Source organism: Penicillium citrinum (assembly GCF_028827155.1).
Source record: "Penicillium citrinum strain IBT 23319 chromosome Unknown utg000004l:1.0-2404223.0:1.0-2405248.0, whole genome shotgun sequence".
Taxonomy (NCBI): domain Eukaryota; kingdom Fungi; phylum Ascomycota; class Eurotiomycetes; order Eurotiales; family Aspergillaceae; genus Penicillium; species Penicillium citrinum.
Genome location: NW_026622689.1, coordinates 994,251 through 1,014,779, shown reverse-complemented (window position 1 = coordinate 1,014,779; position 20,529 = coordinate 994,251). Strand labels below are relative to the sequence as shown.

The window sequence follows — 20,529 nt, the reverse complement described above, 5'->3', positions numbered from 1 at the left end:
CAATCCCAAAGAGGAAACTATCACGCTCGTAGCTCTAGAATAATATAAGACATTATAAGACTGAAGACTTAAATTCTCGCTATGAATCTATGCTAAATAAAATTGAGAAAAAGAAAAGGTCAGGCCCAGAAGTCGAACCCGTATTATATAGACAGCACTCGAAGTCTGCTAGGGCATCACCAACTTGTACTAACCGGGCTGATTTTTACTTAGCATTTCCCAGAAGTAAGTAAATCATAACTGACGAGGTAAAAACAATTTTAATTTTCATTCATCTGTACATTGCAGAAGCTAGAACCCCAAGTCTAAAAAGGGGGGTATCAAATAGAGTAGCATAAAAAAGAGATCTACAGACGAGCCTTAAGGTTAGACTTCAGGCGACGCTCAACAGCAGCCATGTACTCCTTAGTAGTGACCCAAGCCTCACGGTCCTTACGACCGCAAGCCAGAGCCAGATCCTTGGTCATGATGCCCTCGTCGTTAACGACGTCAGTGCAAGCCTTCTCAAGCTCCTCAGCGAAGGCGACAACGTCGGGGGTGTTGTCGAGCTTGCCACGCTGGACCAGACCGCGGGTCCAGGCGAAGATGGAGGCGATGGGGTTGGTGGAGGTCTCGCGGCCCTTCTGGTGCTCGCGGTAGTGACGGGTGACGGTGCCGTGGGCGGCCTCGGACTCGAAGGCCTCGCCGGTGGGAGTGACCAGGGTGGAGGTCATAAGGCCGAGGGAACCGAAGCCCTGGGCAACGATGTCGGACTGGACATCACCGTCGTAGTTCTTCAGAGCCATGACGAAACCACCCTCGGACTTGATCATCTGAGCGACCATGTCGTCGATGAGACGGTGCTCGTACCAGATGCCCTTGGCATCGAAGTCCTTCTTGTAGTCCTTGTGGAAGATCTCCTCGAAGATATCCTTGAAGCGGCCGTCGTAGCGCTTCAGGATGGTGTTCTTGGTGCTCATGTAGAGGGGAAGACCCTTCATGAGGGCCATCTGGAAAGAGGCGTGGGCGAAGCCGGAGATGGACTCATCAGTGTTGTACTGGCACTGAGTGACACCGCCGCCCTGGAAGTCGTAGACTTGAACGCGCTCGGGCTCACCGCCGTTGGCGGGAGTGTAGACCAGCTCGAGCTTACCGGGGCCAGGGATGACACGGTCCTGGGCACGGTATTGGTCACCGAAGGCGTGACGACCGATAACAATGGGCTTGTTCCAGCCAGGCACAAGGCGGGGGATGCGGGGGATGATGATGGGCTCACGGAAGACGGTACCGCCAAGGATGTTACGGATAGTACCGTTGGGGGAGAGCCACACTGGCGGGTTGTTAGTTGGGCTGGTTCGTACGACATCGTTGTAGGTGGCAGTAGGGGGCTTACTCTTCTTCAGCTTGAACTCCTCAACACGGGCCTCATCGGGGGTGATGGTGGCGCACTTGACACCAACACCATACTTCTTGATAGCCTCGGCGGCATCAATGGTGACCTGGTCATCGGTCTGGTCACGGTACTCGAGACCCTATACAAGTAAAATATTAGTTCGAGTTCCTAGCGGCGCAATATTATACATCACATAGAAGGGAACTCTGCTTACCAAGTCATAGTACTTCAGGTCGATATCGAGGTAACTGATTGGGCATGTATTAGGCAACGAGAAGCTTGTATTTCTTGGAATAAGCACTTACGGCAGAATCAACTAGATAGATTATGTTAGTCTCGGCCCGAATAGATAGAAGAGAACGAATCAGACCGCCTGCAGCCACATCCTGCACGGACGATCATGCAGGTCGGAAGATGGGAGTATGAGGATGTGGGGAGGAGTTCCGAGGCTTACCTTTTCCCTGATTTCTTGCCAGATAATACGGGTCATCTAGAGAGAAATGAGTGTTAGCATATGACCAAAGTCGATCAATGGTGAGTAGTGATAGGGTCTAGAGCGATATTCCTCGGGTTGGCATTGACACATGCGAATCGAATGCCCGTATTTCCCCGCGTTGGAGAAACGATGCGGCGAAAATGCAGCGGGAACCACGAGATCACTCCAGTTTCCAAGCTTGTGAAACGGGCCGGACCGTTTTCGATACAAAACAATAAGATCAAAGAAGGTTTGGGCTATAAAAAGAGAGGGGTAGGGCCAGGGCAGACAAAAAAAAAGTTCTTCTTTTCCCTTCTGGTAGCCCCCCCCTTGGGAGGATAGATTCATTCATACCTCATCACCATCCAGCTCCACCACTGGGTTCAAGACCTTGATCTTGCTTTCGGAAGCCATTGTGCGGATTTGGAAGAAGTTGGGGAGAAGGAGTCGTGGATCCGGACCAGCGGGTAGTGGCAGCAATTCTGTTAGGACGAAGAGAGGCGGAAGAGATGAATCTCTGAGAAGAAGGGAGTTGGGAAGAAGAGGAAGAAGAGAGAAGACGAGAGGAAGAGAGAGGGGCAGAGAGAGGGGTCACGGAACGGCGTAGGAAGCCGGAACTGGACCGAACAGCATTCATCGTGGGTTAAAGTCTCTCCTACAGGGCACTGCGATTCGGGAAAAAGGTCAGCGCGCGAGATTCGCTTCTTTCTGTTTGGCTCGGAAAGCCGTGATGAACAACCGAGGGAACGATATTCGGCAGAATGGAGGGAAGGGGAATAAGGGAATAGATAGTGGAGTCGGCTGGATGCCTTTGGGCGAGTCTCACGTCACAGCGAGTTGCGGCGAATGCGGGTAGCAAATTGCGGACAAAAGGGAAGTCTGGGGTGGAAAAAGACCCGGGGCAATACGGGACCGGCCGGGAAAGAAGTGTACAAGATTTGCTGGGGATTAAGGAAAGATGGGAGGATGCAGGCAAATGAGATATGGAATAGTGGGGATGGTGGAAGGGAGAATTACCGAGAATCAAACGATAAAAGTGAAGAATGGGAAAAGCCTTCGTCCGGCGAGTGTTTTGGGGGGGGGAGGAAATCAGCGTTGCGGTGCTTTTTAATCGTGGGAAGCGCCGAAGCCGGCGTCTCGTGACTGGAGTAGTAGAATGAAAAAAGGGAATCCCTCCGTTTTTTAGTGGGAGATTAGAATTTGGAAGGAAATACTATTCATTTTAAATGGTTTAGAAATATCTGTTACAGCTATGATCAGTATCTGATAATGATTCAGAGGGATCCAGCTATGACCAAAGGATGGCCGAGTGATGAAGCTCGGTGAAGCATCCACAGACCCGCTAGGCGGATGAGAAGTTGGCGATTTGCGGGAGTTTCGGCGTGGCTGGCCGGAGCTCGGAGGGAGCTCCGCGGTCATGTGACTTCATGATTCTCCTCGGGAAACTCACTGCCGAGTTGTCTTACAGCAGTATACACAAGCTACTCCGTATAGTTATGACATTAGTAACTATATACAGAGAACAGAAAAGATCATCACTATAGGTGAATATATTTCAAGAAATATCAGAATGTAGAGTAATGAAATAATATTCTTGATCATGTTGAAAGTCCCGCGCGCCATTATCCTATATGTTGAAGATCTCCGCTATGTGCTATTTACATCAATCTCTACTCTTTCTAGAACAGTCCATCGATCTCACCCGTCTCCGGGTCAATATCCACATTCAAATATCCTGGTGCCGTGGGCAGTCCAGGGATAGTCTGAATATCAGCCGCCAAAGCGTACCTAAAATCAATCAGTATTGAACAAACAAAGTGGACAAAGAAAGGAACTCACAGATAACCACCACCAACGGCTAACCGCACATCACGGATAGGCACGGTAAACCCAGTAGGCGCGCCCTTCAGGGCCGGGTCATGACTGAGCGAGTACTGTGTTTTGGCGATACAGATCGGCAGATTCGAAAAGCCCTGCTTCGTGTATGTATCGACCTTCTTCTGTGCGAGCTCGCTGAACTCTACCTTCTCCGCGCCATACATGGCCGTACCAATGCGCTCAATGCGCTCCTGGATACTACCATTCAGATCATATAGCAGCTTGAAGTCCTTAGGCTTGGAACTAGCTGCCAGAACTCCCTTGGCAAGGTCGACGGCACCGGCTCCACCTTCGGCCCAGTGGTTAGCCGGAATGGCGTCCTCTGCACCAGCTGCAATAGCCTCCTCACGGATAATGTTAATCTCAGCCTCAGTGTCAGTCTCGAACTTGTTAATCGCGACAATGACAGGCACGCCATATTGCTTAGCATTGGCAATGTGCTTGCGTAGGTTAACACAGCCAGCACGGAGAATATCGACGTTCTCAGTACGGTAGATCTCATGCAGAGCGCCGCCGGGAGTGATCTCGGGACCACCACCGTGCACCTTAAGTGCACGGACCGTAGCCACGATCACCACCGTGTCGGGAGACAGACCCGACGATCGGCACTTGATGTTGAAGAATCGCTCGCCGCCCATCGTGAAATCGAATCCAGCCTCAGTTACCACGAAACCAGTCTTAGCATCGTGGTCCTCGTCAGGCTCGGTACCGGCCAGCTTCAAAGCGAGCTTGTCGGCAATAACGGAGCTAGCACCAATACTGATGTTAGCGAATGGACCCGCGTGTACCATGACGGGAGTACCCTCCAGGCTTTGCATAAGGTTAGGCTTGATGGCATCCTTCATCAGAGCAGCCAGAGCACCACCCGCACCGATGTCGTCGCAAGTAACTGGGTCGCCGTTCTTCGAGGTAGCAACCACCATACGACCAAGACGCTCACGCATATCTTCCAAGCTGTTACTCAACGCGAGAATGGCCATACATTCACTGGCAACAGAGATATCGAAACCGGTCTCGCGGGACAGGCCCTTCTCAGTAGGGGCCTGGCCAACAGTTATTCCACGCAGGTGACGGTCGTTCACATCGAGAACACGACGCCAGGTGATAGTCTCGGGGTCGATATCAAGACGAGCGAAGCGGGTGATTTCCTCCTCGGTAAGGTCATCAGGGTTGGTCTTCTCAATGCCAAGCTTCTTCAATCGGCGGAACATAATGGGCTTGAATTCGCGCTTGCCCTTGGTGGTTGGGACAAGACGCTTGTAGAGCGGTCCATCCTTTTGAGTAGACTCGTGGAACATGCGGGTCTCGATAGCTGCGGCAAGCAAGTTGTTGGCGGCAGTGATAGCGTGAATGTCACCAGTCAGGTGCAGGTTGAACTCATCCATGGGGATAACTTGACTGTAACCACCACCGGCGGCGCCTCCCTTGATACCGAAAGTCGGGCCCTGACTGGGCTGGCGGACGTTGGCGAAAGTAATACGACCGAGATGGGCGCCCAGCGCCTGGGTGAGACCCAATGTAGTCGTAGACTTACCCTCACCAAGAGGAGTGGGAGTGATACCACACACCAAAATATAGCGTCCATTGCGGCGGTGGGCGAGTCTGTCGAGTACGCCGAGGCTGATCTTGGCCTTGGTATGGCCGTATGGCTCCAGCTCGTGCGGAGCGACACCAATCTCAGAAGCGACTTGGGTAATAGCCTTGGGGTATTGAGCGCGAGAGATGGCGATATCTGAGGGAACAGGAGTCTCACGGCGGAGGGGCAATGGGGTGATGTGACGGTCCTTTTGCTTCTCGAAGTAGGTCTTGGCGGCATGAACGACGTTCTTAAGCAGCATTGCTACAGTCATAGGGCCAACACCACCAGGAACGGGAGTAATCTGAGAAGCGACCTCAACTGCAGAATCGAAGTGAACGTCACCAACGAGACGTTGACCCGACTTCTTGGAAGCATCAGGTTTGTAGTTGATTCCAACATCAATGACAACTGCGCCAGGCTTCAGCCAATCGCCTGTGATAAGCTCGGTCTTGCCGATAGCAGCGACGACAATGTCAGCGTTCTTGACGACGCGGGCCAGATCCGGAGTCTTTGAGTGGCAGATGGTCACGGTAGCATCTGCGTTCTTCAACAAATAGCTGACAGGACTGCCGACGATATCGCTGCGTCCAAGAACGACAGCTTCCTTGCCAGCGGGGTCCACCCCACTAGCCTTCAACAGCTCCATCACGGCCAAAGGAGTGCAGGGAATGAAGAGCGGGCAGCCACCACGCTTGGCCAGCTCACCAATGTTGATAGCGCCAAATCCATCCACATCTTTCTCGTCCGCAACGGTAGAGGTGACGGTGTGTTCCGACATGTGACCGGGAAGGGGCAATTGAACCAGGATACCATGAACAGCGGGGTCATTGTTGGCCTTGGTAATCTCTTGCACAAGCTCAAGCTCAGTGATAGTCTCGGGGACATTGATCAAGGTGCAGATAATGTTGGCCTATCAAGAGTGCGGGGTCAGTAAGCGCAAAACTAAGTGGGTTGAGATAGGAAGAGAGAAAAAAAAAACAAGATTGATACCTCTTCAGCGGCCTTCAGCTTCATGCGCACATAAGTGCCTAGAAGATTGAAAGATTAGCTTAGAGCTCCGAATAGCTCTTCATCATTGAGCTCCGCATCGAAATACTCACTAGAATCGGAGCGGTTTCCAACTGTAGAGATAAGCAAAATTCGTCAGTCCAATTACGCACATATTTCGCTCAATGACAACAATGACATCCCACTTACCTTGGAAGATGATTAGATTCGGTTTGAACCTAGGGTTAGTGAGCTGAGTCTGCTCAATCTCGGCCTTGAGGCCTGCACGAATGCTCTTGGCAATTGCCGTACCGTCAATCCGGGATGCCATGATTGCGGAGCTGCAGAACGTGCGATGAGAAGAGGCAGCCGGTTGATTTAATAAAGTCAACCACGGAGACCGATTGAATGAAGAAACGGTGATTCCTCGGACCCCTCGTGCGGAGGAAAATTTGAAGGGAAAAGAAGACGGAGAGAGGGTGCGGAGACGAAAATTGACCGCGCGCGCCTTTAGGGAGAAGCGACAGCGGGGTTTGGCGGGGAAGAACATGAATATTATTGCTTCTTTAGGGGCGAGAACCCTCGGAGCTGAATTTTTGGCTCGGGTTCACAAGGAAGACTCTCTGCAAGATTGTTTGATGCAAAGGGAGGATTCGGAATTGAACTGGAAAGACACAACAATACCTCCTCGATCCCCCTCACTCGTACAATTGGCTTCATCCCTCTCCTTTAGGGGTCCTTTTTCTCGCACGAATTTGATGCCAATCCGGGCCGTCTGACGCCAAACAGGAGACCGGGCTAGTTACACCGCGAAAGTTCATGGCCTCAGGCAGAAATATACGGGCCGTGATGAGTCATCAATCTGAGGTAATCTAGATAAACATTGTATCATGTGACTTCTATACTGTGTTAGGCTGCAATGTAGGGTTAGGGTTGAGGGGCATAATCACGTGTAGATACCGGAGCAATAGTTTCTCCGGTGGAAGTCGATAGGCCCAAGTCTTGGCATTCGAGGGCCCAGTGTGCGATGAAATTCACCAGTCAAAGAAAGTCGAAGGTTGAACGAGATTGATCCCCCCCCCCTCTCCGCGCCATACCCGCCCTCCCCTCCTCAACCCCCGATCGTCTCGACTTTTTTTCACCGGTGGAATACTCTTGTTGCACCGATCAAGATGCGGCCTATCTTGCTGTCAGGCCATGTACGTGGGAACTCTCCATTGCTTGGGTGGAAAAAAAAATACGGACGAGGAAAGCTATTTGGATCCACAAGAGTCGACATGCTGACCGCGGCCTTGTTGTCTTTTTATAGGAGCGGTCTCTGACCCAAATTCGTTTCAACCGCGATGGCGATCTTCTTTTTCTCCGTCTCTAAAGATAAGATTGTGTGCGCTTGGTGGTCCGCCAACGGCGAGCGTCTCGGAACCTATAACGGCCACCAGGGTGCTGTCTGGACCGTCGATGTCAGCCCCAACACCGTCCTTCTCGCTACCGGTTCCGCCGACAACACTGTGCGCCTATGGAATATCAAGACTGGCGAGTGCGTGAAGGTTTGGGATTTCCCTACGGCCGTGAAGCGGGTCGCTTTCTCCCCGGATGGAAGCCAACTGTTGGCTGTGACGGAAAAGCGAATGGGTTTCCTCGGTACAATTGCTGTTCTTGATATCAACTACGGTGACGGTCAACTGGGTGGCTTGGATCAGCAGGCCGATGAGCCGGCCCTGCGCATTACCTGCAATGACAGCAAGGCGACAGTGGCGGGCTGGAGTTTCCTCGCCAAGTATATCATCGCTGGACACGAGGATGGCAGTGTCAGCCAGTACGACCCTAAGGTACGATCAAAACCATCATCTCGGCTGCTTCCGAGATGGAACTTTTCCTTTGGCATATAACAAATGATGCTGATGTATCATATATTTAGTCCGGTGAGCAACTGGCCAACGTCCAGGTTCACGAGTTCGACCACCAGATCAACGATATTCAATTCTCCCCCGACCGCACCTACTTCATTACTGCTTCTAAGGACAAGTCCGCTAAGGTAAGCGCATACCGATAGATTTTCCAATCAAAATAGACCATCTGCTGACCAAATCAAAAGCTTCTGTCCGCTCGCGATCTCAACATCCTCAAGACCTACCCCTCCGATACTCCCCTCAACTCCGCCTCCATCACTCCCAAGAAGGAATACGTGATTCTGGGTGGTGGTCAGGCCGCCATGGATGTCACAACTACCTCCGCTCGCCAGGGTAAATTCGAGGCCCGTTTCTACCACAAGGTTTTCGAAGACGAGATTGGCCGTGTCCGTGGTCACTTTGGTCCGCTCAACACCATCGATGTTCACCCCGCCGGTACCGCTTACGCATCCGGTGGTGAGGACGGTTACGTGCGTATTCACCACTTCGACAAGTCCTACTTCGACTTCATGTACGAGGTTGAGCGGGAGCAGATGCGGAAGTGAAGGGAGATGAAGAGTGAATGAAAAAGACAGGCTATTTTGGGCCTTTGCGTTCTTGTGTATGTGTTTTTATGAATGCGAACAAGACTCGGGGCAATCCCGCCCACGAGTTCTGCATACCGGATGAGATGATGACCTTTCGAGGCACGGTTTCTCATTTCTGTTGATTACATGATCACCCGGAGTTGGTACCCCTTTGTTTATTGTTCTGGATTAATAAAAGATGGCATGCTTCTCATGATGGGTTTTCTCGAGGTATATGTCCTTTTGCTGCAAACATGGGGTTGGAGACTCTGGGCTACCAGCGGAGGATCGCATATCACGATAGACAATATGAAGCTTCCAAAATTTATGATACTATCCTTGGATTTGACGAAAGAGCTATATACTATTTGACTCGTAGCTATATAGAAGTTCTGCCTTAAATATCATGGCATCCGATTTGAACTGGCGGACCCTGGATGAAGAAAATCCTGTATGGCCAGGACCGGAGTGGTTCACCCATTGTTATACTAGCACATTAGCTTCATAGGCAATTACGCCAGACTACATTGATTGCATTGCTGGATTTGTTCGTCATGATGTTACCGTGCATGTACCACTAGTAGGAGTACTGCTAGTATCTTCACCGGTTCACTGCTACAGTGTGGCTACACATTATACGCCATATCAATATCAACCACCACTCTTCTACAAAATACAGAAGATCACACGAAATAAGAAAGCCTTTGTAAAGAGGTATCATTTATACATTTTCATCAAATATTCTCTAAGCCCATTTCCATGCATTGACCAGCGCTCATCCAGCCAACAGAAAAAAGAACCCCAAAGGAAAAAAAAGAGAAATATCATGAGGGCCGTTCGGGGACATGACGATCATCAAGAAAACAGCAGACAAAAATGACAGAAGTCAAGATGCAGAACTCATGTTTTGGGTTCCGGTCTCAATCCCCCACCAAAAAAAAAGAGAACAATGAACCGCGGGAAAAAGAAATCTATTTCTTCTTGGGGAACTTTTCTTTTCCGATGTCAGTACCACGGAGCTTGATGTTCAATACACGCTCCATGGCACCCAGAACCTTTTGGTCTGGAGTGGCGGTGCCACGCTCAAAGTCCTGTACAACGGTGATAGTGGTGTTGCACTTTGTGGCGAGTTCCTTCTGGGTCATCTTGTAGCCCTCCTCAGTACGGCGGCGCTTAATAGCGTCTGCAACGGCGTAACCGACGGTCTTGGGCTTGATGATGTCGTCGCTACGGTCGACCTTGGTGAGATGCTGACCGTCGGGGGCACCAGACTTGGCAGCCTAGGGTAGTCATTGTTAGTACAGTTTTCTTTTTCCTGCGCGGATTTCAAGTTCCTTCGTCCTTCTTGCGAGGAATTGCAGGAGTCAGAGTTTTTGAATACTTACAATGTTACCGGTGGTGTATTTCTTCTCTGATCCGATGACCGCACCACTGCGCTGGGCGGCGTTCAAAGCGCTGCGGCCCTTGACGGTGGTCTCGCGCGGGGCAGCGCCGCCGCGGGTCTTGCTGCCGATCTTGGTGACGGTGTCCCAATCGCTCATTTTGATGGTTGTTTTGTGGGGTGTGGTGGGAGGTAGAAAGGTGTGTAGTGAGTGATCGTGGTAGAAGGTGGTGTGCGTGAAAGGGAGTGGGGTATGACGATGCTCGCGTGTTGAAGATGCAATTTATACTGCCACAGAAGCTTCGAGAGAGAGAGTCACGCGCTAGTCCTGATCGGGTTAGCGTGATATCGATTTATAGCAGTCTTTTTGTCTTAACTCCGTTTCTTTTTAGAAAAGAATGACCTTTACTTTGGTGATTCTTTCGAGGTAAATATAACCAAGCATGAGAAATCTATTTTGAAGGTTATCTTCTAATAATGTGGTGGTTTAAAATGGTTTTCGCCATCTATTCACCCTGCACTTCGCCACCTTATCTTCTAGCGGACAATAGATGCCACCTTCGGCAATGTTCTCGATTGACATTACGGAGAAAGTAACCATCATGGCTTTGTACGAACCTACGATTTCAGAGGTATCACAGATAGAACTACAGACTGAATATATCCCACAAAGGGATGATATAATTGACCCACTTGATGTCATACCTGTCTCTTCTGGAGATTTCGAGTGCACCGCTTGCCCTTGTAACACTGTGACAGTCAACACTTAAGAAAAGTTCGGAGATTGTTCTGCATTTCTACAAAGCTATTGCAAATAGACCTATTCGGGTCCCCTTGCTGGTTAGATTGAGTGACTCATCTTCTATCATTTTCTCTCAATGCATAGTTGAAATGTCTATTGCGCATCGGTTATTCCTATTTGGGTTCCCGACGAACCCCACCATGAGGCTGAGGCTCGACGAATCCAACCTCAGCACGAAGCAGGCCTACTATGTTCTATAAGTATTTCCAAAGTAAGTCTCAGGGCGATATTGCTATTTAAACACAGGCATTTGGGTTTCTTTAACCAAAAGCGAATAATGATTGAGGCGGCGGGCGGACAAATATCGTAGCTGGTTATATGTGATATAACCAGCTATACTATGCTTTTAGCAATGATCAATAGGCTAAACACAATCATGATTATGACTCCTGATCATGAATCCTAGATTAGTTGCCATCTCACACGAAACCGATTTTTGTTTACTTGGAAGTAGCATGAGAACTTTAAATAGAAGCTTTTTCTTATAGATATCTCCGCTAGAGTGAGGTTCATCTATGCGCATTCAAGGTTAATACTCAAACACCTGGACATAATCCACGTAGAAGAAATATTGCTTACGAAGAAGGTTCCCATCAGGTGCGATTCAGCCAGTCTAGTCACAACCCCGAAAGAAAGTCGTAAACCCTCTTGAAAAGCATCAACCGGACGAGCTCTCTTGCTGTGGAGGTATAGTACTAGTATTCGTCGAGAATTTCTTATGGTGAGACCCTGAATAATTAGACTTGCTACGCGAGGATACTTCACTTGAGTGTTGCATACTCTTTCGAGAGGAGAGGGGGGTAATTCTCGATGATACATACCACGAGCAGGTTGCGCAGTAACAAATGCACGGAATTGTGCATTTTGATTTCGCTACTCATCCTTTAGACACGGATAAAATATGCGAGGCAGCTAATGGTTCTTCATATTTTATTGGAAGTAGAATAAGACGGCGTGGTATAATTCGCGTCCTCTCCGGCAACGAGTACTTACGGACTTAAGGACAGCCCGCTAATCGAAATACAATATACATAATTCTTGTATCCGAGCATCTAAGCTGAGATGGCTCTGCAGGCGTAAGCTGACAATGCCAAAGTCAAGTCCGTGGTGATCTCGGGGTTTTTACTCCGTGAGGAAGCCGAGTTGTTCGGTCGACGGAGCTACCCCGGGCTTTCCACATCGGCTGATCGACAAGGTTATCGCCGACCCATCAACAACAAGTATAAAAATCACATTCCTCCGCGTTGAAGGGAATTCATAAAGAAACAAAGAAGCAAACGATCTACTATTACTTCGATATTTCAAATCAAATCATCACTCAATTCATCATGTCCAACCGCCCCCACGCTCCTCCCGCTACTAAGTGGTGTCTTGTAAGTGTATACCTCGGCAGAAAAAAAAAAACAACGGCATTGCCTATTAACATAGGATTAGGATGGTCGTGAGACTGATCTACTTCATTGGATCCACGCTCGAGCTGATATCAAGCAACTTCGCGGGAACCCGCAAAAAGTGATCGCTGCTATTGATGAGTATCATAATACGCATAACCAACTGATCAACGTCGGCAACAAAAAGGGTCCAACGATAATCGACCTCATCACCGAGAGAAAGCCATCTTTGATGATTGAACTTGGTGGATATGTGGGATACTCGGCACTTCTTTTTGGCGATGCTCTTAAGGCCCACGGAGGAAAATTGCTTAGCATTGAACTCAACCCGGAAGTGGCTGCTGTTGCAGGTCATCTGGTCAATCTTGCTGGACTACGTGATCATGTTGAGATTATTGTCGGGGCTAGCACTGAGGTTTTACAAGATTTGGTTCGCGAGAAGGAAGTCTCAGAGGTTGAGATGATTTTCATCGATCATTGGCAAAAGTTATATTGTCAGGATCTGTGGCTCCTGGAGGAATTGAATGTTCTTGTTCCTGGGAAGACGATGCTCATTGCGGATAATGTGATTATGCCTGGGGCACCGGATTATCTGCAATGGATTCAGGCAAGTCCAGCGGAGAAGAAGACGTTGGTTGAGACTTTGGATGTTGGATCTCGTTGCCCTAATCCAGATTTGAAGTATGAGACGATTGTTCGTGAGTTTGATACTGACTTTGGCAAGGTATGTTTTCAAGGTCACTTTGAATCTTTGATTTATCTGGCAGATGCTAACAGGTGAATAGGATGGACTTGCTATCACGAAGGTGGTTTAAAGGATTATATCAAATTGGACGTTAGTGTACGGATAATTCAAAGCTGGTGTGGAGTGATTTTGTAGTTTGATTTATGCTGGTGCCTTGTACTGTTTTGTTCATAAATATGAGAAGACAATCCATTGTTGAGTATAAGATTCAGAACCACAATATTAAATGATATTGAATATCAGAAATATTCAAACAGTCTCTCATATTAAATATTCCGAGCCTTAATTCTCATCATGATTTTGAATTTCAAGTTGTTGATTATCCGAAGTACATGTGGCCTCTTAGTAGTATGAAATGACTATTTCCCACTCACTTTTCCTCTCATCTCCTATAATAAAGCGATAAATCACAAGGGACAAAAACATAAGAGCTGCCTAAAATATCGAGCCGAGCTCTTCCGGACTCGCGTATTAGTACATTTTAGCACTTGAGCTGGCCTCGAAATTGGAGACGAACTTGTGGAGATTATGGCTCGTCCACGTCTTGGCTGTCTCATCTGACTTTCAACTTCCACTCTTCAACACTTCCACCTGTACCTTACCACCTCACTTCCTCTCCACCTAATCTCGTCCACGTATTACCACACATTCTTTTCCAAAATGGCCAGCGACTTCTCTGCGGCCATGACCACTCGGTCGCTCCGCATGGTCCGCACCGTATGCTCATCCCCCCCACACTCGACCCGAACGCTCTGGAAAGTACAGTAAGGATCACAACTGACATGGTATGTAGGAGCTGGAATTCCTGGCTGATGCTGGTGTGATCAATTCTCGACAACTTTCCTCTATTCTTGCCGAGTTGCCCGATTCTCAAGCCCAGGCCCAGACTCGCGCTTACCAGCCATCCCCCGTCTCTGCCCGCGCGCATCAACCATCACCAGCACCAGCACCAGCACCGGCAATGGCACCGGTACCATCCCCTCTACCAGAGCCCGTCCAGGCACAACCATCCCCAGCCCCATATTCGCCCCCAACAGCAGCCATGTCAAATACTTCTATGAACGAGAAAGCTCCGCAGAACGGATATGTCTCGCCGCCTCCCCAGGCCCCGCCGGCCTATCCTCAAGTCCCGCCCATTATGTCACTTGCTTCCGCCCTATACGCGTACACACCAACCGATCCAGGTGACCTGGCATTGCAGCCGAATGATCGGATTCAAGTTATTGAGCATATGAATGATGACTGTATGTTGCTACTGTCGAATGAATAAGGGGGAATACAGCTAACAGTATATACAGGGTGGCGTGGTCGCAACGAGCGTACTGGAATGGAGGGTATCTTCCCTCGAAGCTACGTCAATGTGATTAATGAAAAGGGAGGAAATGGATATGTGGCTCCTCCTCCCCCAAGCAACTATGGCAATATGCCCCTGGATGTGAGCCAGAGTGGATCGGGTGATCCCAACGACCCAGAGAAGAAGAATAAGTTCGAACAAGGTGGGAAGAAGTTCGGCAAGAAGTTGGGTAATGCCGGTATGTTCATATATGACCCTTCATGTTTATTATACACCACCTCTAATTCATGCCTCTTAGCGATCTTCGGTGCCGGTGCCACGGTCGGATCAAACATTGTCAACAGCATCTTCTAGGTTGGAGAAAACATGCCAAATACCCCATTGCTTGTCTCGATAACCATCGCTTCTGCTCGACCTTCGCAATCGATATCCATCATTCAACGGCGTTTGTGTCTTTTTTTCCCCCTTTCTTTTGCTTTGGGGGTGACTTGATAAAGTAGCCGACGTTCCTCTTGGTCTCTAATTGCTACTCTTTGAACTTGATGCTTAGCGCTGCTGGCTTTGCTCTGCGTTTCTATGTTAGTGAGAGCTTGGCCTTATGCTTAATTAAACTTTGGCGCTCCTTGATCAACGACATGATCTTCTACTTGAATCATAGTATAGTCAGATATTGTAGCCCATCGTTGCCCAATCTATTGGAATGCCATGGGCAACGGAGCAAGGTATTCCAAGCTAAGACAGAAAACAATTAGCCGTGAATGAGACGAAAGTCATACATCTATACTATTTTATGAGCTACGAGATCAATTTATGTTCCATGATTCCGCAATTGAAACGCATTCCCAGATAGATACTATTTAATTGGGATTGATGTACAATACTAATGTAGTATATCTGCTACGATCATCGTATGATATACATAGTCGAAGTCACACCGTTCACTCATCAATTTACGAACTAATAGAAAGGAGACCTGCTCCACATGCTGGTATACATATCCTATCACAGTCAACAGGTGAATGCCAATAAATAATTGGAATTGGCAAACCATTCCACTTTCAGATAGGCTTCGTATAAGCCCAATATCGTGTTCTCCCGAGAAGACCATTTAACCACTGGCGGTACTGATCTTCATCTGAGTGGCGAAGGCATTCACATTTCTCGTCTGCAGGTAGACAGTTCCAGGACCAGTAAATCTGCAAGCAAGGCCTTCACCAGCACTGAAATTGGACATGATACCACCAGAAGCAACGCGTTCGATTTTGTACTTGCAGTTCCAAGCCACGAGATGACCATTATCGATGAAATAATCCTCTCCATCTTGAAGCTGAATTGATGTTTTCGTTAGTGATTTACTGAAACCTTGAAAAATTTACTGCAAAGACTGCAAAGACTGAGGGTAAAAGTGAAAACTCACATCTTTCTTAATGATGGCGCCAAAACTCTGAACCCATAGTAAACCATCACCTGTAATTTTGTAGATGAAAAGTCCTTCACCAGAGAAAACGCCCTTTGATAGACTTTGTGCTTGATATTTGTGGTCGACTGCATCTGTCGATGCGAGAAATGAATCTCTTCCAATCTTCCACTCTGAATTTGCATTCACGCGTAGGACGATGATATCGCCCAACACTGACGGGGCAAGTAATATCTCCCCAGGACCTTTATATTTTGACATTGTCATTTCACCACCGGCGAGAAGTTTCTTGAATGCGAAATGGAATGTTCCTCTCAATGTCATTGTGGTTGACATTCCGATCATAGCCCCTAGAAGTGTATGTCAGAATTATTTCTCTTTCAACTTCTTACAGTGAGGTTCTTCTGTGGGTAGGATATTCTCATACCTGGTCTAGCGGTAAAAGGAGCTCCGATAGCAAGTTGGACGGTCAACAATGAATTAGTATCTCGATGACTGACCCGATAACTGCCTCCATTGAAAGTACCGGTTGAATCTTCATTGGCTGCAGTTGCTCCGACGAACTGCCCTGCTGGCGGTGCACCACCGGGGAGATGCTCTACATTGGATTGAAGTGGTGGTGATTGCGAAATAGATGGGCGATGAACTGGAGTACTTTGTTGGGCATATTGTTGCATTCCAGGTGGAGGACTTTGTGAGGCCTGGGGTGGACCGGGAAATGCGCCATTAGAAGGAGGGGATTGAGATGGTGGAGGGGGGTAGCTGAAATTGGGAGGTGCAAAGGAACTTGGTTGCTGTGGAGGAGGTGGGAAAGCTGGATTGAGTTAGATGCGTATTTCTCTTTGTAGACATATTGCTTTCAAGCACATACATGTAACATGCGCCGGGGCTGTTCAAAGTCAGTTTGTTGTTGGTACATCGCCATTGAATGCTTAACTTACCCGACATTGGCGGAGGAGGATATTGATTCTGCTGTGCTTGCGCCATGATTGATGGAGAGACCAATTTAGTTGCGGATTTAGAATTGCTTGCAAGATGAGTTTTGAATCCCTTCAAGTCCTATTTAACCCCTCAAAATGAAGACGAAGCAATTCCAGACCTCGTATTCTCGCTATGGCCTCAATGCGGGGGAGCTAATTGTTGCAAAGGTATACCCAGTAGATGCAGGGAGTCTGACTGCTAAACAACCAAATTGAGATCAACTCAAGAAGCAATTCAAGGAGCAAGACTCAAAAAAAAAGAAGGAATCCTTTTGTAGGGGAAAAAAAAGAGCTGTCCTCCGCACAGGGGAGCTTCACGACTATTATTAGTCCCATGAGAGGAGTGATCAACCGTGCGGGATTCATTTACATTGGCAGTCAATCAGCTGTTAAGGTATCACACTCGACTACTGCAGTATCATCCCAGCCGGCGCGTAAATGTTGCACCTGAGCAACCTGATGGGCTACTTCAATCCCCACCGAAGTGGATCTATTCGTGTGATTGGCAACGCTGTTTAGCGCCCAACACCAGCCAAGATCGCCCACTTATTCCGTTTCATTGGCGTTTTGGGGGTGAGGAGGTGTTGAAGAAGTGCAAGGAAGATATTGAACTTCAAGGTCCATGTGAATAGGTTACAATACATAGATATTAGTTAATTGATGGGACGGGATTTATGTATATCAAAACACTGCGAGGTAGTATAGTATAGAAGTTACCTGGTACTTCAATGTGAATACGTCCTTCATTCGTCGGCCTCTTCATTCCTCTGTTAACTAGTAAGCTAATATCTGATTCTGTTTCTCCTAGGGTACTCGAGCCATGGAGAGTTGGGTATCATAAGCTTTATGATGCACATCTTCATACTCAAAAGATCTTCAACTCAACCAGCCTGGCTTTCTTTCCATCCTTAGGCGTGAAGTATAACCGAATACTTTCAGAATTAACAGCATTCCAAGAAGCCTTGGTAATTCCATTCTCCACAATCCTATCAAATTTACCATTTGAAACATCCTCCCACTGACCAGATTGACTCGTCTGAATACGATAATCACCTGGAGCATCAATCTCCTGCGTCGAATTCGCAAAGAATGCAATCTCCGCACTCTGCATCTTCGTCGAATTTCCGAAATCAATTTGATACCAAACCTCACTCCCATTACCCGCAGGAGTGTCCCATCCATTCGCAATGTCACTCTCAGGGAAGAACCAAATTCGTCCGTCGATAGCAGCGTGAATTGCGTCTGTGTTTGTATCGTCCGTGACTGAGACCTTACCGACCGGGTACTTCCCACTGGGACTTTGTTGTATGGATAAGGCAATTGGACGGTCAACTGAGGCTGGAGTTTGACGAGCAATATCGACCGTTAGACGAGAGAGGTTATCCGAGCTTGCTGCCTTCTTGCCATCGACTTCGACAATGAGGCCCTTTTCGCCGTAGCGGTCTCCCGTTGCATCCCATTGCACGGCTATCTCGTGGCCATGGTAAGCGATCTTTTCTGCCCGGAAATAGGAAATCGAGTTTCCATCTGCTGCTGGGTTAATTTCTAGCGTATCATCGGCACGCGGGCGAATCCCAACAAAGCCAGATAGAACAAGGTCAATAAAGCCGGAATGAAAGTAATGCGGCGAGCGAGTGAGCCCAACAATGGGAAGACCAGTATCTGCATCGTAATCTTCTTCAAGATCAAGGATGCCTCCTCGGTTTGGGTTGTAGTGCAACTGTGCGTATTGTTTGAGAAGATTGGTATAGTCGACTTTGCTTATGATGTTCGCCTCAGTGGCGTTAGGATAGTGATCAAGTAGGTTTGCTAGAGCTGCGAGGGTCTGCGTAGTCTGATATGGCCATGCAGGCCCATTCCATTGACATTCCCGTTTATCTCCTTCATAGCGGTATTGACGCATGTAATATTCGTAGCTAGGCTCATTCGTGCGAAGACCATGCGATCCAGCAAGCTTTTCAGTATCGAGGAGATGTTTCCAGGCTTGGGCGAACTCTTCAGTATCGTCTGGTAGATCGTGTGTCCAAGGTACATAGCCAACCAGTTCTCTTCCTCGAATAAAGTCCCAGTACGTGACGTTCTCGTTGTTCACTTGGAATCGATCGATGAAGTGTTCGAATGTACTATTCCAAAGTGATCCTTGCACGACCTTTTTGATAGCAGCCGCCTTATCCTTATACTGCTGTGCCAGATCTGTATCCCTAGTCAGAGAGGCGATGTTGGAAATAGCCAGAGCGTTCGCATATTGATAACTGTTGATGCTAGGCCTGAACGCATAACCACCAGTGAATCCATCATAGCCGCCAGACGCATCAATACTGGCAATCGTATACTCCGTCGCATCCGTCAATAGTTGAATCCAATAAAGATTCTTGGAGGTATCATATCCACCAATTGACATTGTGGAATTCCATCCATTGTAAACTTCTTGCATCGTATCCAAGAGTCCAGTAATGGTATCAGCAACCCCATCCACAAGATACCCTTGCCATGCACCATCAGCCATACTTTCCGAGAATTGATAAGGATTCTTGTTCGGACCGAAAAGGAAATTCCTATAATCATCCTTGAATCGACGATCCCGACACCAACGCCCTTCACGTAGATGCATATTTGCCGCGTCTATGAGTAATGCTGATGGTTGTGTCTGCCAGCTCACATCGTTGAGAAACTCGGTGGAAATATACCCATCTTGACCTAAATCGCGTTGATGGGCACGGAAGATGTTCCAGCGGTAATAGTAGATGTCTTGGATGTCGGAGGCACTGGACTCGAAAATCGGAATTCGATCAGCGTACCAGGGCGAGTCGTTGCCAAAGTACCCCTGAATTAATTCCGTCGCGTTCAAAGCAAGAGATGATCCTGCGAGCCAACTAAGTATCAACAGTCTGGTATGCATTTTGACTAGTCTCGTCAATACCAAGTGGAAGTAGCTATTTAGGGCTGGTCAAATGGACTGAGGTTCTGCACATGTATATACAGGAACAGTCTCATAACATCCACATACCCCAGTTTGAAAAGAAAACTGCAATACTTCATATTCTTATAGTAGTGCATTCTCGGCTTAATTCTCGGTGATTGCATGTTTTCCCCTGACAAGTCGGTTAATTCTCCTGCGGGGTGAACAATGCTAATATAGTACACTGACTCCACCAATACTGAATTCGCCTTACCCCTGCATGCAAAGTTTATGGGCTGCATAAACGGCTAATACTTGGTACGGAAAATTTCGTATGACGATGATCATTTAATATTAAGAGAGTGTTAAACCTGTTATTGAGACAAACCGGAGACATCCACGCGTGCCTTGATAGAGTTTGGTGGGGTGGATTTCTGGGGAATGTCTGAGACATGATTAAATTCATTCAGCTGCAACACTCGCCTAAATGGAGTAATGCAAGGATAAATTGGATGACCTTGAAGGCTGTGAGTATTCAATTCTTAGGGTATTTGAATGTGAGTTGTGCAAGCCCGGGTTTGGAGTAAAACAAGTTGTTTTTAGACAATATCCATATGGATATCAAACCCCAGTCGTGCTCCGACGTATATTTTTAGTTCGCATGATTCATGTTTTACGGCCGATTATTTCTTTGAGAAATCACAAAAGCATGCTCATTAGTAGATATAGCATCATGAAACATGGCCGATGAACAGAGAAAGGAAACATCAGTATGGAAGGGAAAGCTTTGCTGAGTATAGATCTGTCAGGCGCGAGAAATAGACCAAACCAGGAGGCTAGTACTACTAGTCAT

General features: G+C 47.9%; 8 protein-coding genes across 8 annotated transcripts; 3 read left to right on the top strand and 5 right to left on the bottom strand.

The window, feature by feature from the left end:
- Positions 1-347: 347 nt before the first annotated feature.
- On the bottom strand, positions 348-2,261 carry N7469_005316 (NADP-dependent isocitrate dehydrogenase; the record flags this gene model as incomplete). The annotated part of the gene is made up of 6 exons (XM_056644236.1): positions 348-1,309; positions 1,373-1,511; positions 1,587-1,620; positions 1,678-1,688; positions 1,827-1,862; positions 2,202-2,261. The coding sequence occupies 6 exons, from the start codon at positions 2,259-2,261 to the stop codon at positions 348-350; spliced, it is 1,242 nt and encodes a 413-aa protein (XP_056501050.1).
- A 1,265-nt stretch (positions 2,262-3,526) lies between these two features.
- Positions 3,527-6,841, bottom strand: N7469_005315 (C-1-tetrahydrofolate synthase; the record flags this gene model as incomplete). The annotated part of the gene is made up of 5 exons (XM_056644235.1): positions 3,527-3,635; positions 3,687-6,214; positions 6,295-6,332; positions 6,405-6,425; positions 6,502-6,841. 5 exons carry the CDS (start codon positions 6,839-6,841, stop codon positions 3,527-3,529), a joined length of 3,036 nt encoding a protein of 1,011 aa, XP_056501049.1.
- A 793-nt stretch (positions 6,842-7,634) lies between these two features.
- tif34 (translation initiation factor eIF3 subunit i) lies at positions 7,635-8,746 on the top strand (the record flags this gene model as incomplete). The annotated part of the gene is made up of 3 exons (XM_056644234.1): positions 7,635-8,120; positions 8,210-8,326; positions 8,387-8,746. The coding sequence occupies 3 exons, from the start codon at positions 7,635-7,637 to the stop codon at positions 8,744-8,746; spliced, it is 963 nt and encodes a 320-aa protein (XP_056501048.1).
- Positions 8,747-9,738: 992 nt separating this feature from the next.
- mbf1 (multiprotein-bridging factor 1) lies at positions 9,739-10,308 on the bottom strand (the record flags this gene model as incomplete). Its single annotated transcript, XM_056644233.1, has 2 exons — positions 9,739-10,047; positions 10,153-10,308. 2 exons carry the CDS (start codon positions 10,306-10,308, stop codon positions 9,739-9,741), a joined length of 465 nt encoding a protein of 154 aa, XP_056501047.1.
- A 1,970-nt stretch (positions 10,309-12,278) lies between these two features.
- Positions 12,279-13,156, top strand: N7469_005312 (O-methyltransferase; the record flags this gene model as incomplete). The annotated part of the gene is made up of 3 exons (XM_056644232.1): positions 12,279-12,323; positions 12,385-13,065; positions 13,127-13,156. The coding sequence occupies 3 exons, from the start codon at positions 12,279-12,281 to the stop codon at positions 13,154-13,156; spliced, it is 756 nt and encodes a 251-aa protein (XP_056501046.1).
- Positions 13,157-13,746: 590 nt separating this feature from the next.
- On the top strand, positions 13,747-14,734 carry N7469_005311 (SH3 domain-containing protein; the record flags this gene model as incomplete). The annotated part of the gene is made up of 4 exons (XM_056644231.1): positions 13,747-13,803; positions 13,880-14,330; positions 14,385-14,618; positions 14,679-14,734. The coding sequence occupies 4 exons, from the start codon at positions 13,747-13,749 to the stop codon at positions 14,732-14,734; spliced, it is 798 nt and encodes a 265-aa protein (XP_056501045.1).
- A 754-nt stretch (positions 14,735-15,488) lies between these two features.
- Positions 15,489-16,784, bottom strand: N7469_005310 (AIM24 family protein; the record flags this gene model as incomplete). The annotated part of the gene is made up of 5 exons (XM_056644230.1): positions 15,489-15,707; positions 15,798-16,147; positions 16,225-16,611; positions 16,669-16,686; positions 16,739-16,784. 5 exons carry the CDS (start codon positions 16,782-16,784, stop codon positions 15,489-15,491), a joined length of 1,020 nt encoding a protein of 339 aa, XP_056501044.1.
- Positions 16,785-17,642: 858 nt separating this feature from the next.
- Positions 17,643-19,676, bottom strand: N7469_005309 (Six-hairpin glycosidase-like protein; the record flags this gene model as incomplete). The annotated part of the gene is made up of 1 exon (XM_056644229.1): positions 17,643-19,676. The coding sequence occupies one exon, from the start codon at positions 19,674-19,676 to the stop codon at positions 17,643-17,645; it is 2,034 nt and encodes a 677-aa protein (XP_056501043.1).
- Between the last annotated feature and the right edge of the window lie 853 nt (positions 19,677-20,529).